This window comes from Microcaecilia unicolor, chromosome 2, assembly GCF_901765095.1.
Source record: "Microcaecilia unicolor chromosome 2, aMicUni1.1, whole genome shotgun sequence".
NCBI lineage: Eukaryota > Metazoa > Chordata > Amphibia > Gymnophiona > Siphonopidae > Microcaecilia > Microcaecilia unicolor.
Genome location: NC_044032.1, coordinates 492,007,835 through 492,027,094, shown reverse-complemented (window position 1 = coordinate 492,027,094; position 19,260 = coordinate 492,007,835). Strand labels below are relative to the sequence as shown.

The window sequence follows — 19,260 nt, the reverse complement described above, 5'->3', positions numbered from 1 at the left end:
CAATGCAGCTTACACAGTAAAAGGAATACAGAATATTGATACAGAGGGTAAAAGTTAAGTATACCAGAATAATAGATGAGATGAGTAGGTAGAAATAGGCAATGGAAAGGGAGTAAGGTGGGAGATGTAGTCTGGGTCAATGTCGCTATCGTGTGGATATGTGTTAAGGTAGATGGTTCATAATATTAGTCTGGATCATTTGGATAGGCTTGCTTGAATAAATGAGTTTTTAGTACTTTCCAGAAGGGTAGGTAGTCGCAGATTGAGCGGATAGATCTGGGGAGAGCATTCTAGAGTTGGCTGCCCAAGAAGGAGAAGTTAGATCCATAGTAGGTCTTCTTATACTTGATTCCTTTGCAGTTGGGGTAATGCAGGTTGAGGTAATATCGCAAAGATTCATACATGTTTCTGTCATTGTACACTACACGCTGAAATCTTCTGCCCAGTGTGCAGTGGCAGACAAAAAAGCAAACAGGATGCTAGGAATTATTAGGAGAGGGATGCAAAATAAGACCACAAATATTATAATGCCTCTGTATCACTCCAAGGTGCAACCTCACCTTGAGTATTGTCTTCAATTCTGGTCACCGTATCTCAAAAAAAAAATACAGCGGAATTAGAAAAGGTTCAAAGAAGAGTGCCCAAAATGATAGAAGAGATGGAGCTGCTCCCATATGAAGAAAAGCCAAAGAGGTGAATCAATTTTTCACTCATTCAAAAAGTACAAAGACCAAGGGACACTCGATGAAATTGCATAGAAATACTTGTAAAACAAACAGGATGAAATATTTTTCACTCAAGAATAGTTAAGCTCTGGAACTTGTTGCTAGATGATGTGGACTTAATGAGCTGGTGGATACTGAATTTCCTAATGTTGAAAATCCTGCAACTATTCTACAATCTGTTTCTCTGGGATCTTTTCACACTGTTTTAGATTTATCTAATGCTTTTTTTTTTTTTTTTTTTTGCGTTCCCCTTCATGCTCAAAGTAGGCCCCTTACCGAATTTCAATATGAGGGCCAAACTTATCAATGGACTAGGTTGCCACAAGGGTATGCTGAAAGTCCTTCTGTGTTTTCTAGGGTGCTTTCAAATGATTTAGCAGCATTTGTTTCTTCCTTGCCGGATGATGTCACTCTTCTTTCTTATGTTGATGACTTGCTTCTCTCTGCTCCCTCTGCTGATACCTGTATATATTACACTCACAAGTTGCTTGCAGGATTGTGGTTACAAGGTTAATCCTAAAAACGCTCAAATTTGTCAGCGGAAAGTTTTGACATTGGATTGAATGGTAAAACCTTAACTTGTACTTTTCAGGACACCCTTTCTCAATTAAGCTATCCAACAACTGTTCGGCAATTGCAAGGCTTATTGGGACTTTTTAATTTTGGTAGACTTTGGATTCCTGCTTTTTCTACACGCACTCTGCCTCTCCGCAAACATTTGCGTGGTTCTCCTCCTAGCTCTGCTTAACTGTCTCTCACTGACTCTGATTTGCAGATAATTACTGAGCTATCCACTCCTCTTTTGGATTCTCCTTTTTTGTCTTTTGTTGATCTGTCTCAGCCTATACATCTTTATGTGCATCATGGTGAAAGTGGTTGGGCCGCGGCTGCTACCCAACTTCAATCTTCTAATCCAGTTGCTTACTTTTCTGGTTCTTTCTCTCTGGTAGAGCTTGCCTTTTCTCCTTGTGAACAAGGCTTAGTTGTAGCCTGTTCTGCTGTTCTTAAATTGCATGCTCACATTCCAGGTGTTTCTATTATTCTTCATACTACTCATGATGTGTCTTCTTTACTAACTCATCCTCATCTTACATTTACTACTTCACGTCTTGGTTCCCGTGTAGCTACTAAAAAATTCTGCTGTAACACTTGTCCCTACTAGAAAGTCAGATCCGTTTTCTTTTCTTCTTGATCTCCTGGAGTTCCCTTCAACCCCTACACATCTTTGTGGGATTCAAACCCTTCCACTTCCTTTTAATCTCACATTGTCTTCTGAGCCTCTTTCAACTGGTACTTTCTGGTTTACTGATGCTTCCTTGTTGGACTCTTGTGTTGGATTTGCGTTGCTCCAATTTACTCCTACTGAACAGTTGCTTGCTTGTCATCAATATCTTCTACCTCATGGCTATTCTGTCCAGCAAGCGGAACTTGATGCTGTGGCTGCTACATTGTTGATTACACCCCTAGATAAACCTGTTACTATTATTTCTGAATCTCATTATGTAGTTTCTTCCATTCATGAGCATTTGCAGAAATGGCATCGGCGTGGTTTTGTTTCTTCTTCTGGTTCCCCTATTCAAGCTTTTCATATTTGGTCTATAGTTCTTGAATCTTTAGTTGCTCGTTCTGACTCTGGCCAGCCCACTGCTATCTGTTGACACCCCTCTCATGCTGCTCCCACTACTTGGATTGCTAGAGGTAATGCTTTGGCTGTTATTGCTGCCAAAGACATTGTGTCTTCTGCTCTTGAGACCCCATTTCCTTCCTCCACTATTTTTATTTCTACTCGATCAACGTCTACTCCTTTACCTTCTTTTCCTTCTATACAGGACTTGCAAAGTTTTGCCTCAGCTGAAGAAATTGGCCGCTGGAGCCTTCTGGGAGCTAACAGCTCTTCCACAGGATGGTTTGGTCCAAATGATCTTCCTTGTTGTCCATCTGATTCTTTATTGCTCCTTTTACATGAATGCCATTATGATTCCCATCGCTCTGCTCAGGTAATGTATGATCTTTTATCTACTTTACTGTGGGCTCCTAATCTTAAGAAGCGATGCCATTCCATGGTTCAATCCTGTGCCATTTGTACCACCTCTATTCCCCGTAGGGGTCCTCTAATCCCGTCTGGACACATACCTAAACCTTCTGGTCCTTTTCTTGAATGGCACTGTGACTTTACTGATATGCAGGTCTCTTGTTCTAGCTATCGTTATCTTTTAGTGGCAGTCTGCGCATTTTCTCAGTGGGTTGAAGCTAAGCCGTGCCGTTCAGAGTCTACAGAGGTGACCTGGTGTACCGCAAGAATTTTACACATAAAGTTTGGACTGCTCCTGTCTACTCTGAGCCTTTTTGCATTGGGACTCTTACTCCAACATCTGCTTTACTTGAAGGAGATTCTTCCTGGACTCAATTATCTGATCTTCGTCCTTCATCTACTGTTTTGTCTGGAACTTGAGAAGGACTTTGCATCTTGAACTTTGCAGTGTGGGCTTTTGCCATAATGATGAATTTGTATTTTATTCTTACAACTCTTTGCTGTTCTTCTATTCTTGTTGCTCACTCTTCCCCCTCTGTTTCTATTCTTACCCTTAATTCTACTCCTAATATGTCTGCAGCTTCTGTTGCCTGGTCTTCTAATGCTTGGTACCATATGGTGTCTGCTGCTATACATGTTAACTATTCCTGTATTGCTTGTGTACGTTCCTTCTTTGCTTTTACTTCTCTTTCTTTTTTTCTTACTGAACCTTTACCTATTCATGAAGTTTATTGTTTGTTATATGTTGGTACCTGTCAGCATATGCCTCTACATCTCCAAGTTCAGGCTGCACAGTGGACCACATATAATTGTGAGCGTGCTTGTTGTCCTAACCCTTACGATATTTTTCTGCTATTTCTCAAACTCCTCCCCCTCCTATTGCTTCTTCCTATACTCAGACTTTCATTGGTGCTTCTCTTAATGTCTTCTTGTTATGCAAAAAATGGTTCTGCTGTGGTTATCACTCAGTTTCCACAATTTTTAAAACTTCTTTTGGCTATCTTTCCTCTAACTATTCTAACTGTAAAACTTCTCATATACCTCCTTGGTTTGATACCTCCTTTAACTTTCCTTCTCCTAACTGTACTGAATTTTTTATTAGTCATATTGATCGTCCTCTATCTCGTTCTTGCATATCTCTTTCTCCTGTCTTGGTAGCTGATCCTCTCATTTCAGCTCCTCTCGGTATTTCCTTTTCTGGTACAGGTCAACACTTAGGTCAAGTACTGTCTTGTGTGACCACTATTCCTTTTAATTCTTCTCGTGCTGTTTTTCCTTTTATGGATATTTTCTGGCAGTGTTCCAACTCACTTATACTCATATATTCCTGGGAATGCTTCTGGTATCTGTACACCTGGGCGCTTGTTTTCCCCTGTTGCTGTTTTTCCTGTTTCCAATTTTCCTTTTCTTTCTAAGTAAACTAAGAGATCTAATTATTTTACTTCCTCTGAAACTTCTATTCCTGTTGAATTTCGTTTAGTTTCTAGCACTGAACTTGGTGCAGCTTCTTTCTTTACTCCTGGCTTGCAGGCCGCTACTAATGCTAAGTGGCTTCAGAAAATTCGATATGACATGTTAAAATTTATTAATTTAACAACTGAAAGTCTTAATGCTATTTCAGAAGAATTAGCTGCTAATACTCAAATGACTTTACAGAACCGTAAAGCCCTTGACTACCTCCTAGCTAGTCAAGGTGGTGTTTGTGTCCTTTTTAACTCTTCTTGTTGTACGCATATCCCTTCACATTCCTCTGCTGAAGGTAATCTCACCAAAATCATTGCTGAACTTTGTCATTTAGAATACAGTATGCAAACTTCTGCTCATCCTGTTGATTTTTCTGCTGATGCTTGGTTTTCAGGTTTGTTCTCCTGGTTGTCTTCCTTAGGACTAACTATCAAGGGGATTCTTTTTGCAATACTTGGTTTTCTCTGTCTTGCTTTTCTATTTTGTTGTTCTGTCTCTTGTTTTGTTTCCTTGTGTAAGAAATGCCACCAAAGTTTTAATTGTTCATGCTCCCACTTTTACTCAAGATACCATACCCTTGCTTCATGCTTTCCCTTAGACATATCATTCTCTTCTGCACCCCATTTTTGTCCTCTTAAATTCTTTTTTTTTCTTTTTAATCATTGTTTTTTTAGCCCAAACATCCCTTTGTGACCTTTTCTCTCTGAGGCACTTCCAGTACTGGCTCTGAAGAACCCAGTCCTCCCCTCCTGTCTTCCATCTCTGTGTGTGCTCCATATGTGTGAAAGGCCTAATGCTGCTCGCTTTTCAGCCTTTCAAGAGGGAAATGTATATTCCTTCCTATGCTAGACCCGTTACAAAAGCCTTTACATTGCTCTGCTTGGTTGTCACAAGTTAGCCTAATAAGTTAGCACCTTTGTAACAAACAATGCTTTCTCAGTAACTGAGGAATGACACTTCAAGAATGCACATTTGGCTGGAGCTGAGACCTTGCCTTTCATACAAGGTGGATATAACCTTGGGAGGTGGTGAGACTGAGGATACAGTGAGCCTAAGATGTCTAGAATGTTTCAGTTTTGGGGAGAGAGGACACAAGGGGATTGCAATATGTATTAGCTTGCTCTGTGACTAACTACAAGCTGAACTGATAAGTAATGAGATAATGGCCACCGAGTATGCATGTGCACAGACATCAGGAGAGACTGACATAATACAGGAACATCCATATATGGCACAGGCTACTTTATGATTTTAGTTTAGGAGAAATCACATGATTTGGGAGAAAACGAAACTTACAAATGGTACATATGTGATGAATAAGAAAGGTGGTAGTGAGCAGACTTTGTTATTCAGTGCTTGCATCTGGCTGTTCTGTGTGACAACTTGCTCCAGAGAAAACAATTATTTTGCATTTGGCTTAGTGATAAACCAATAACGATTTTTACTGGTTGCGCCTACAACTAAGTCTAATTTTCTCTCTCATTTTTTTTCAGCCCACAGGGCTGAAGTGTTTCCCCTCCCTAGGGACAAGGGACAGGGATTACAAATGTTGTTTAGACTTGGGTTTATTTGAGAGGGTTCAAGCAAGAAGAGATTAGTTATGGTACTACCTCCCTGATCCCAATAGTTACAAATCGGTCAAGATGAGTTAAACATTATGATAATTATCACAACTTGATAAACTGTATATTGCTTTGTCCTCAAGTGACTCCAGTTATGTCGGGTGGCGGATGAATGCCACCCGCCTGGAAAACAAATCAAGCTCAACACCAGAACCTTATAAAGATACCTTTTAAGAAAGAATTAGATGATTTATCGGACTATGAGGTTACTGAATGTTTATATTTTAACTCTAGATTGATTTGTGGGAAAGAAAATCTTATCTGGGATTTTATAGCAGACTCTCATCTGGGTTTAGTTTTTATTTCAGAAATATAGATCCCAGATCTTAATTCACCTTATATAGTATCCCTTTGCTCAAATGATCAAATGGTTTTAAAGCTGTGAAATGTCCTAGGAAAGATAGGAAAGGGGGTGGGAATACTTTAATTTATAGGGAGGTTATTTTTTTTTTAATATTAAGTTGATAGATACAAGTTGCAATGAGACCTTGGAAATAATGGTATGCCAATTCTTGAACTGGACAAAAAATGGTACTTTAGGCTAATGCTGATATATAGACCTCCAAACAGTTGGCAATTGGCATGACAAAAACTTTTTGAACTAATTTCCTATTATTCTACACGCTTTACAGATCTTGTGATACTGGGAGATCATAATTTACATCTTGAGGATAGTAAGGATCCACATGTAAGCAATTTATGCAATTTCTAGCTTCTCTGAACTTTACTATAGATCTTGTTTCACTTACTCACGAGAAGGGTCATAAACTGGATTTTGTGCCTTATTCTGGTGACTCAGCAAATATATCCTTCGATCATCAGAATTAGTAACCTTTGATTTGGTCAGACTATTTTTATCGCATTTTATTTAAAAGCTTTTATTACAAATAATAATTTTTCTCAGCAGAGTTTAACTAAGTTGAAAAGGAAAAAACTTGGTCCATCCAAATCCTGTCAAATGAGTATTTCAAAATCAGAGGCTACACCTCCTAGGTTTACATCTAGTACCTGGGATAACGTAGTGCACTCATTAGAAGAGACTGCTCCTCTTAAAGAAAAAAGCTAAGGAAAGTTAATAACCCTTAGTTCAATGAATTAGCGGTGGAAAAAAAAACAATCCTGTAGAATGCTGGAGAGTCTATGGAGGAAAAGTAGGGATAATCAAGTTTATATAAACTGGAGAAAAAAAATTAAGATATAGAAACTATTAATGTCGAGCCAAAAAAAAGTTTTTATCATCAAGAAAAGCAAAGGTACTTCCCTATAGCAGGCACTTTCCGAAGACAGGAGGCTTCACATTCTCACAAGTGGGAAAATGACCTGCATTGCTCAGAATTGAGCACATTAGCCAGCATGGAAAAATTTCGAGAGCCTTCTGGAGTGCGAGCCACATCCCATCATGCATACGCAGAGCACCTTCCCGCCCACAGCACATTTGCTTCTCTTCAGTTTAATACAACAGCATAAAAATAAAACAAATTACGAAGAAACAACTCCAATGGGAGGTTGGCGGGATTGTGAGAACGTGAAGCCTACTGTCCTTAGAGAATACCTGCTACAATTAAGCATCTTCGCTTTCTACCAGGGCTGTGGAGTCGGTACAAAAATCCTTCGACTCAGACTCTGACTCCGACTCCTCAGTTTATGGTACCTCCGACTCGGACTCCTCAGTTTTTAATATGTATTTTTTTTGCATGTTGACTGAAAGAGTGCAGCATGCAAGGCTGCATGTTAATGTTTGGGTTTAAAATCTATGTCATTGTGACTTTTTATTTTATTTATTAAAGAAACTATAAATATTCATTAATCCTAAAGTTTAAACAAAAAAACACACATAAAAAAACAAGGTTATGTTTATTGTTTTTTTTATCAAGTATAAAGTCATCATAGCATTAGCAAGTATAAAAATCTGGAACAACCACATCCTTTGGAAATTCTAGAACAACATCCTTTGGAAATTAGAACAAAATCAAAGTTAACCTACATAAACCAAAAACAATTGGAAAACCTAAAACAACTTATATATTATTTAAACTTAGCATATATAGCTGTAGAATAGCTGTTAAACATAATCCAAAATTAACTCATATATTGTTCTTAGAAACAGAATTGCTTCTGCCAGATCCTCCTTCATAGAAGCCCTTAAATCTGATATGATTATTTTCAGTGCTGAAAACAGTCTTTCAACACTGACTTGGGTGGGTGGCATTGCTGTTACGGTTCTAGCTGCATCACTGACAATCTCTGGATAAACAATGATGGCTTCTTCTATAGTCAGTTTTGATGAGCGGTCAAACTTTTCCACTTCTTTTAATCCTTTAAAAAACTCTTGCATGAATTTCTTTATATGGACATTTACAGGTTGCTTTTCAATGCTTAACCGACATCGCTTTGCTTTTGAAGCTTCCATTTTGTCCAAATAAGCTTGAAAATTCTCTTCTTCATTTGAAGAGGATGAACCTGAGTTACCATTACCATCAGTATTTATAGCTTTAGCTTCATCCAGTGGTTTATGAGTTTCAGGTAGCAACCCTTTCATGCGAACTGCTATGTCATAGAGTGCCTGTTTTCCTGTAGCAATTTGGTCACTGCTCAACAAAATTCGGCTCATTGGATCAACATAAATAGCAGCTAAGAGAATTTGATTATCCAGCAAGAGCTCCTCTCTTTTCCTCATTGAAGATACAATGCCATCAGCAATTAACCCCCCACTTTTGTTAAGGTTATATATCAAGCCCTTCCATTCCAAGAAGAATTTACCTGGTGTTAAATCTTCATATTGCAGCTTCTTGGTAATAGCAAAAGGGTAAGAAAGTAGCCTAATTCTGTAACTTGAGCCCATTGGTTTTCTTTTAATGAAACATTTACATTGTCCAGTTCTTCAAGGAAGTCTTTTAGTTCAAGCAAACGCTTTCTATCATCAAGTAAGTGCTTCCCCAGCGCGTTGCTTGATCCAAAATGGCTCCTTTTCCAGCACGTCTCTTCAGAATAGCATCTGTTTTAGGGATCCTGGCTGCAACAGCTACTTGCCTGAACTTGCTAATTAGTGTAGCCGCATGACGATCCTTCAATCCATCTCTTATTGCTAGTTGCAGAGTATGAACAGCACAACGCATATGTTGAATGGTAATAAGCTTAGATGCTTCTTCAGCAATATCATCCAAACTTTCACAGCTTTCTTTAATTGCAGAACTGTCATCTTCTGATATTTGTATGCTGCTTTCTTCATCAACTTCTTTCATTTTTTCAATTGTGCTTAACATATTTGAAGCATTATCAGTTACAATATATAGAATGTGTTCCTTTTTAATTTCAAAATCTTCTAAAACACCTTCCACTAACTTCTGCAGATACTCACTGGTATGATGTGCCTGAGTGTCCTTTACTCCTAATGTCCAGGTTATTGGTTTTTTGTTTTCATCAGCAAATCTAACATTAATTGCAAAATAATTGACTCTGTGACGTGTGCATGCATCCATTTTAATAAAGACAAAACGTCCCTTCAGACTTTTTCTTAGTTCTTCCTTCTTACATTTGGCCTCTTCAAGTATAAGTTTCCTTATACTTTCTCGTTCCAGAGAAACTCCAAGCTTTTTAGCCATTTCTCCATTTAAGCCTAAAAAGGCTGGTTGTGAAAAAAAAGATAGTGGTATAATATTCTTGACTGCCATTTCAATGATATGGTTTTTGAATTTTTCTGGTGTCATTGTTATAGTAACTTTGTCAGCTGTAAAAAATCTTGATAGTTGTGTCTGGCCTCCAGTAGATTTCTGATCTTTTATTGACCCTGAAGTAGATGGAATGTTTTCATTGCTATCTTTCTCATTCACAGCTTCTAACACTTTAGGATGGAAACGCTGCAAGTGTCTTTTTAAATCTGATGCTCTTGTAGGTGCATTTTTTTCATAACCACTGAAACTGCTAATTTTTGCATCACATGCTTTTTCACCATCATCATCTTCTATAATACATTGACATACATAATGTTTCCCATCTGTTGATATTGTAAAGTGTTCATAAACAGCAGACTTTGTCATGTTTCCTGACATTCTTTTTGCCATTGTGAATGGTGTGCCACTTCAACTAAAATATAAAGCTCTTGTTGCAGAGAGAGAGGAAGTTGGGTGGAGTCTCTCTGCTGCCTTATCTGTGTGTGCTGAATGATCTTCTCTTGGAGCTTAAGTTCACTGTGGGGTCAGAGAGGAGGTACTCTACAGCAGGTCAGTAAATGCAAAGGGAGACTGAGCAGAGGGAAGTTCTCCAGCAAAATAGTTCAGCTGGACTTCACACTAGTGAAACAACTAGGTACTAAGCTTTATTCACAGCAGAGAAGTACTTTATTCAAATATATGAGGAGTCGGAGCGGTACATTTTTGCCGACTCCAACTCCGACTCAATGTACCCAAAATTGCTGCCGACTCCGACTCCGACTCCACAGCCCTGCTTTCTACTAGGACAAGAAGGCTTCCAATTCTCACAAGTGCAACACTGACTACCCAAACTGACCGTCGCGTCGGGTATCCTGCTCAAGGCAGTAATGAGATGTGAATGTGTGGACTGAAAACCACGTCGCAGCATTGCAAATCTTTTCAATGGAGGCTGACTTCAAGTGGGCCACCGACACAGCCATGGCTCTGACATTGAGTTGTGACATGACGCCCCAAAGTCAGCCCAGCTTGGGCAGAAGCGAAGAAAATGCAATCTGCCAGCCAACTGGAAATGGTGTGTTTACCGATGGTGACTCCCCTCCTGTTGGAATCAAAAGAAATAAGCAACTGGGTGAACTGTCTGAGGGGCTTCGTCCGCTCCATGTAAAAGGCCAATGCTCTCTTGCAGTCCAAGGCATGCAAGCTGGAAAGACAATCGACTGGTTCAAATGGAACTCTGACACCACCTTTGGCAAGCACTTAGGGTGTGTGCGGAGGACTACTCTGTTGTGATGAAACTTAGTATAAGGTGCATCTACTACTAAGGCTTGAAGCTCACTCACTCTACGAGCTGAAGTAACAGCCACCAAGAAAATGAACCTCCAGGTCAAGTACTTCAGAAAACAGGATACTGGGCTTGATGGACCTTTGGTCTTTCCCAGTATGGCTGTACTTATGTAAGCAGAAACGACCCCTTGTTCTGTTAGATTAGGGTCGGAAAACATTCCAATCTCCACGATTCTTCAGAGGACAATTCCAAAAGAAAAGGAAACTTCATCTGATGCGGCCAGTATGGCGCGATCAGAATCATGGTTCCGTGGTCTTGCTTGAGTTTTAACGAAGTCTTTCCCACTAGAGGTATGGAGGATACGCATACAGAAGGTCTGTCCCCCAAAGAAGAAGGAAGGCATCTGACGCTAGTCCGTCGTGGGCCTAAGTTGAGTGGCAAAAAGATCCACCGAGGGGGTGTCCCACGCTGGGAAGATCTTGCGGGCTATGCCCATATTTAGAGACCACTTGTGTGGTTGCATTACCCTGACCAGCCTGTTTGCCAGGTCATTGTTTACACCCGCTAGATAAGTGGCTTGGATAAACATGCCGTGTTGGGGAGCCCAATGCCACATCTGGTCGGCTTCCTGACGCAGAGGGCAAGATCCGGTGCCCCCCTGCTTATTTGTGTAATACATTGCAACCTGATTGTCTGTTTGAATGAGAATAATTTGATACCACTGAGAAGCCAGGGTCCATTGAGCAGATCTCATGTGAAGACGTACCACGGGTGTAACATATACTGTCGAAGCCATGTGGCCCAACAATCTCAATATCTGCTGAGCTGTGACCTGCTGTGATGCCCAAACCTTGGAAGCAAAGGAAAGAAGGTTGTCCACATGCGCCTCTGGGAGGAAGGTTTGGACATTCTTTGTATCGAGCAGGGCTCCTATAAACTCCAAATTTTAAACTGGATGGAGATGGGACAGGGTAGTTTATTACAAACCCTAGCAGTTCCAGCACCTGAATAGTCATCCGAATTGACTCACGAGCACCGTCCTCCAAGGTGATCTTCACCAGCCAATCATCGAGATAAGGGAACACATGGACTCCCAGCCTGCATCACGATGCTGCGAATAACGCTAGACATTTTGTAAAAACCCTGGGAGCTGATGCGAGGCCAAAGGGCAACACGCAATACTGAAAGTGATGTGTTCCCAGCTGAAATCAAAGATGTGAGGTGGAAGTATCGGGATATGAGTGTAGGCATCCTTTAAGTTCAGAGAGCATAGCCAATCGTTTTCCTGAATCATGGAAGAAGGGTGCCCAGAGAAACCATCCTGAACTTTTCTTGGACTAGGAATTTGTTCAAGGCTCTTAGGTTTAGGATGGGATGCATCCCCCCTGTCCTTTTCTGTTCAAGGAAATACCTGGACTAGTATCCCTGCCCTTCTTCCCCTGGTGGAATGGGTTCGACCACTTGGGCCTTTAGAAGAGCGGAGAGTTCCTCTGCAAGTACCTGCAGGTACCTCTGCAAGTACCTGCTTGTGCTGAGAGCTGAATGAATGAGATCTTGGAGGGCAATTTGGAGGTTTGGATAACAAATTGTGGGTGTATCCTAACTAGACTGTTTGAAGAACCCACCGGTCACAGGTTATAAGAGGCCACCTTTGGTGAAAAAGGTTTTAACCTCCCTCCAACCAGCAAGTAGTCCGGGACCGACACTTTGACCACGGCTATGCTCTGCTTATCCCTTGCTTTTGCTGGGGAGCAGTAGGGGCCTGTTGACAAGAATGAGCGCACTGGGGCTGAGCCTGAACAGGCTAGCAAACTGCAGGAGCGTACCTATGCCTAGAATAGGAATAGGGAGTGCTCAGCGACCCACCAAAATACCTCCTGGATGAGGAGGTGGCTGCAGAAGACATCCGGCGGGAGAGAGAAGACATAGCCTCAGTGTGCTTTTTGATCTGGTCAGCAACCTCTCTGACCTTCTCTCCGAATAGATTATCCCCCCAGCAAGGGACATCCGCCACTCTCTGCTGGACCAAATGGCCCCTGTCAGAAACACGCAGTCATGAGAGTACGCGCATTGCTATACCCTGGATGCCACATCAAAAGTGTTGCAAGTGCCCCTGGCCAAAAACTTGCAACACACCTGCTGCTTGACCAACTGGCAAAATGGCTCGGCCTGCTCCTGCATCAACCAAGTCGGACAGCTACCTCACTGATTTCCGCAAATAAATAGAAGCTCGTGAAGAGATGGTAAGACTAAATACGGGTGATGCGCATAGCGGCCTAATACAAATTTCTCCCAAAAGAGTCCATGGTTCTAGCTTCTCTACCTGGGGGAGCTGAGGCATAGTCCCTAGTAGGTCTTTTTCTGCAGTCATCTACTATGTTACTATGTTACTCCTGGCTTTTTTGAGAGCGGCATCCACCACCATGGAGTTGTGGAGTAACTGAGACCTCACCAACCCAGATTCCCCATGGATTCAATATTGGGTATCAATCTTCCAGGGGACCACAGGGACAGAGGGGACGGCCAGTTCCATACAGGGACTGCCTTGAGTACCTCGTGAAGCGGAGCAGTCACTGCCTCCTTAGGTGGACAGGTGTAGTCCAGGACCTCAAGCATCTTGGCCGTGGGTTCATCTTCCACTTCTACAGGGAATGGAATGGCCTCCGCCATTTCCCATACAAAGGAGGTGAAGGAGAGACTCTCAGGTGGAGACAGTCTCCTCTCAGTTGGAGAGGAAGGCTCAGAAAGGATCCCATAGGACTCATCAGAGGAAAAGTACCTGGGATCCTCTTCTGATTCCCACGAGAGCTCCTCTTCAATATCAGACAGCACTTCCCTCAGGGATGTCCAAGACCGGACTCACCTCGACATGGAGGATCCGTGCCCTCGAGAACGGTGTCGAGGAGTTGGCTCCTGCCTCGACTCCGGCGAAGCTTCCTCCATCAACGTCGAAAGAGAACCAGTCTGAGTGGCAATCGATGCCAGAGCCGGAGGCCGCACTGTGGGCCAGGGGGGCCACAGCGGAAGGAATGGCAGGTAGAGGCACCCCCGATGCACATCGCTGCATCAATCCCTCCAAGAGCTCTGGGAGCAAGGCCCTGATACGTTTGTCGAGAGCCGCCATCGGTAAAGGCTGAGGGACTGGTGTGGGGTCAGGTTGCCGAACCGCCTGGGATGCGGGAGCAGGATCTCAGCTGCTAGAAGACAGACACATTGGCACCTCTTGAATGGAGGGTGAGTGATCCTTCCGGCGTCGATGCTTTTCATGTGCCAAGTCCCTCAGCGTCCCGGAGCTCTCTGCATTGTATGTCGGTGCTTCTTAGCCTTCGTCCGATGCACTTCATCCAAACTCCTCGGTGCCGATGACGTCAAATCCTTACGTCGCCTTGGGTCCAACAATGGCCGGTACTGGGGGGCCTGCGTTGCAGGAGGCCTCGAGGCAGGTGGAGACCCACTTGATGCCTCACTGCTCCCAGTAGTCATCCCTACCTCAACTCCCAACACCGATGCTTCCTTCGATCTCGACGCCACCAACTTCAATGTTGATGTTGACGCTGAACAACCGTACTGAGCTCAAAAAAATTTTTCTTGTTGAGCTTCTCGGGAAATTTGTGTCCTTCATATGAAGGCAAAGGACACAATTTGCCGGGCTTGAGGCACTGAATACACCAAAAATGTGTAACAGTACCCAAGATGGTCCCAGCAACGCTTGAAGTCACTGGGAGTCTTCGATGACATGGAAGGGAAAATGGCTCCGGCAAAATGAAAAGTCAAGAATGTGCCTGAAAAAAAGGGAAAGGCACAAAAATATTAAACCCATCCAAGCAGGTCTATATGGAGACCTGCGATTAAAAAAAACAAAGAAAATGTAAACGCAGGAACAAAAACTAGGGAAGATAAGAGGAAATGATTTTTTTTTTTTTTTAAATAATAAAAGAAAGAAAGAAAACAACAAGAACATAGCGCTGAAACACGGTTAAGGCTTTTCCCGGGAATGTGAGGAGCAACGCACAGCACAGCTGCTTCCTCTCGCAGAAAAGAATAAATTGAAGAAAAGCGGATGTGCTGCGGGCAGGAAGGCTCTCTAAATTTTTTCTATGCTGGCTAATGTGCCAAATCCCAGGCAACGTGGATCATCTACCCACTTGTGGAAACCTGCTCATCCTCGGAGAATTAAGAATTCTGATAATTCTTACAAGGCCCTTTTTAAAATTTTTGATAGGATGTCTAATACAGATAGCTTGCTAACGATACCTGACCCTTTACAACCTAGTACTGAGGATCTTGCCAACTTCTTTCAGATTAAAGTAAATAAGTTTCGGCAATCATTTCCTGAAGTCAAGATGGATAATATCATAATTCCATCTTTGAATAATCTCAGTTGTTTTGCTGGAAATAGACTGTAGGGATGCTTTGAAACGGTTTCTCCAGAATCTATTAAACAGAAACTGAGTAAATTAATCAAAGAAATAGTGTACTCAGGATGTATGTCCTTCTTACTTGTTGAAGGAAGTTCCAGACAATATTTTGCATTGGCTTACCGAGGGGCCCTTTTACTAAGCTGCGGTAAAAAGGGGTCCTGCGCTAGTGGCAGGGGCCATTTTTACCACAGCGGGTAAACGGCCTAAAAGACATTGCCATGCGGTAAGTTGCTCTTACCGCATAGCCATGCGGGGAGGGGGGAGCGGAGCACTTACAGCCACCCACTGAGGTGGCAGTAACAGCTCCAGCAGTAACCGGGTAGCGCACAGAAATTGTTTTTTTATATTGCCACTAGTGCCGGAAATGCCAAGCACTAGGGGGTGGAACCAACACCAGTACCTGCGTTGGGCCGATAGTAGCTCCAGATTAGAGTGCGGTAAGCCCACAGTGGGTTTACTGACACTTAGTAAAAGGGCCCCTGAGTTTGTAACTACAACCCTGCAATTAGGGTGTTATCCTAAAGGTTTATCAGATATCGTACTAACTCCCCTCCCAAAATCTGCAGGCAGTGATTTGACCTTACCTGAGAATTACTGCCCAGTCACGAACATTCTCTGGATGGCAAAATTATTAGAATTTTCACTAAATGAACAGTTTCAGAACGTCACAAAATCATACAATATTCTGCATAAGACACAGCATGGTTTCAGACCCAGACATAACATGGAAACATTACTTATTGTTCTTACTACAGAAATAAAATGGGGTTTTTTGAGTAAGGGGCAAAAAGTGATATTACTTCAATCTGATATTTCAGCAGCTTTTGACACTATTAATTATTCTACACTTTTCTTTAGATTGAGCAAATGGTGTGATGGATTTGGTGCCTGCTTGGTTTAAACAGTTTTTGATATAAGATCATAAAGAGTGAGGGGCTGGCATGGTGATTCAACAAATTGGAATCCTAGTTGTGAAGTCCCACAGGGCTCCCCACTCTCTGTTAACATCTATCTCAGTTCTCTGGGTTCATTTCTCTCAGATATCAGGATTTTTGTTCTGTCGTATGCTGATAATATACTTCTCATGTCCTGTTTCAGAAAAATTTACAGATACATTAGCTGCTGTAACAAACCATATTTTACTTATACATAAATGGGCTACAGACCATTTTTTGAAGCTGAACAAACCTTTAAGCTGAACAAACAAAAAAAACCAAGATCTTGTGGTTTGGCGATATAAATAGCATTCAAAGTAGGACACTAATATAATAGCGGGTAAAAATTTAAAGTTTGAAAACCACTGAAAAGTCTTGGATATCTTGGATTCTAAATTGACATATGAAAGACGGATTAACTCTAAGCAAAAAATTCTGTTTTAGACTTAGACAATTACGAGCACTCAGCTCCTCATTACATCAACATAACTTCAGAACCTTACTACAGGTGATACTTTTGCCTCAATTGGACTATTGTAACTCTTAGTACAATAATGTTTCGGTTGGGCTACGGAAGCGATTGCAATTGCTGCAGAATACAGCAGCAAGATTGATTTTTGGCATGGGTCAATTTGACAGTATTTCGCCTATTATAAGAGATCTTCATTGGTTGACAGTTCAACATATTCAGTTTAAAATAATTTGTCAGGCTTATAAATCCATCTATGGTCTAAATTCAGACAGTATAGGAGAACTACTTGTAACATCTTCTTAGAGGAGAAATCTTTGTTTTTCTAGAACCTTGTTACTAGGTTATCCTATAGTAAAAAAACGTGCAATCTCTTTGTGAAAGTTCCTTCCCTTTTCATCAGATACTGGTCTCCGCCTGTGTTTCATCTGTGGGCCACTTCATTGTCTTTCCAAAATCAACTTTAAAGAACAGAAATCCAGACAGCAGCTCCTTCTCAATCAAGCAGCAAATAGGAACTCGGGAAATTTGTTACAATACATTGGCCATCATCCAAATAACTGCTTGTGTTATTATTTATATTTTGAATATTACATGTTAAATGGTTGAAATCACAAAAATATAAAACAGAGGAGGTTTTTAAAACCGATGAACGATACTGGAGTTTCAATGGGAACAAACAGCTGCATTTAAAGTACAGTGACAATAATGTTATGTGCTGCTGACTGCTGAAGTCTTTCTTCCTGGAAAGCTAAACTGTGCAAGAGATTTTGTTTCTTCGTCACTGTGAATAATAAGTTACTTCTAGGTAATTATTTCCCCTGTCTGCACTAGCTTTAGAGATGTGACATTATAAATAACTAATTTTTGTTATCTACAGCGAATAAAGATGTTATTTTAGGAAGTATAGTTAGATTTACAGTTCAAAACATGGCTTACCTATAAGTTCAACTATACTGCCACTGCGACTTCTGCCAGTTGATTCATCTCTGGACACACTGACCTCTGTAATGCTACCAGATGTGGTTAGGGCCTGAAGAAGATCAGGTGGCGGTGTTCTAAAAAGCTGCTGTAGCAACTCCAATGCTCCAGTCACTACATTGTGGTCCTGATGCTGAGTATAATGCAAGGTCAATTCATAGACCTAGAGTTTTAAATAGAAGTTTGTCATTAAAAATATACTGTAATCCTTTATCATTTTCTTATAGCAGGTGACCATTTTGGCCAAATACTTAGCAACATATGGAATATGAAATGATAGCCTGCCCATGATTTTTTGCAGGTTATTGCATTTATTTATTTAGAACACTTCTATCCCGCTTATACACTAAGCAGTTTCCATAAAAACATATATATTAAAATAAAAAATAAAAATAAGAAAAACAAATCTTCATTGACAAACAAAGTGCTGCCATCATAAACTCTCCAACTCTACATTGCCCATCAGAAAAAAAAACTTATACAAAAAGCTACGTTTTTAACATTTTCTTAAATTGCTGAATACTTGTACGTATACGCAACTGGCCAGGCAAAGCATTTCACATAAGCGTTCCTGCAACTGAAAAGGCTGACGCACAATGCATAATACACGGAAGTCAACAAAAGCAAATCCAAACATTTAGCGAAATCAGATCTTAAAGACTTTCTAGATGATAGATTGAAAACCTTACCAAATTACAATGGCATTTTATCATGAACGACTTGGTAAATAAGCGGCAAAACTTTGTATTGCACTCTACGTTTCACAGGCAACCAATGACATTGCTTTAACACTGGTGATATATGTTCAAATCTGGAGACACCAGCAAACAATCTAGCAGCTGCATTCTGTAACATCTGCAATTTTCTAAACCTGTACTCTGGAACACCCAAATAAAGAGAGTTGCAGTAATAAATTTTTGACAAAACCATCGCCTAAAATCAACTCCTAAAATCAACCAGGCATAGCATAGGTTTTAAACGAAACATCCACAATTGATGAAAGGCTGACTGAACCATATGCACAATTTGATCTTTCATCGTGAGCTAAGAATCCAAAATCACACCCAATAGCTTTATCTCCTTCTGCAATAGTATATCAATTTCACCCACACAGATAGCCAAGGGCCAACAATCATCCATCACTCTACAATAAGAATCTCAGTTTTGCCAACATTCAGAGTAAGCTTACTAGCTGTTATCCATTTACAAATCTCATTTATACAAGATGTCAATCACACAGACAGCTCTGCTCCCCATGCGACTATTAGGAAATAAAATCGCCTATCAAAGGCTTACAGCTGGTACTCCACACCTAATGATTCTAGAACTTCACACAAAGGAACCATATAAATGTTAAACAAGAGCACAGACAAGGCAGACCCTTGTGGGGCCCCTCTCAGCACAGGAATGGATTTAGAAATCCTTCCTCCACTTTGAACAAACAAGGCATGCTCTGACAAATAGGAGGTAAACCAATCATACACCTTACCCCCTGTACCCAGCTTCTGTAATCTGGCCAATAATACAGCCCCATCCACAGAGTCAAAGGCAGATGACACATCTAAAGAAATCATGCAACAATGATTTTTATCCATACCTTTCCTCAAAATATCTACTATAGAGATGAATGTCTCCGCACTATAGGTCTTTCTGAACCTATATTGAAACTTGTTCAA

At 41.1% G+C, this 19,260-nt stretch overlaps 1 protein-coding gene across 1 annotated transcript in view; it reads right to left on the bottom strand.

The window, feature by feature from the left end:
- The window catches only part of HTT (huntingtin), a 990,576-nt gene that overhangs the window by 864,810 nt on the left and 106,506 nt on the right, over positions 1–19,260 (bottom strand). Inside the window, exon 9 of the mRNA XM_030191138.1 lies at positions 17,543–17,747. Within this exon, the coding sequence (XP_030046998.1) occupies positions 17,543–17,747 (205 nt within the window). The remainder of the gene's footprint in view (positions 1–17,542; positions 17,748–19,260) is intronic.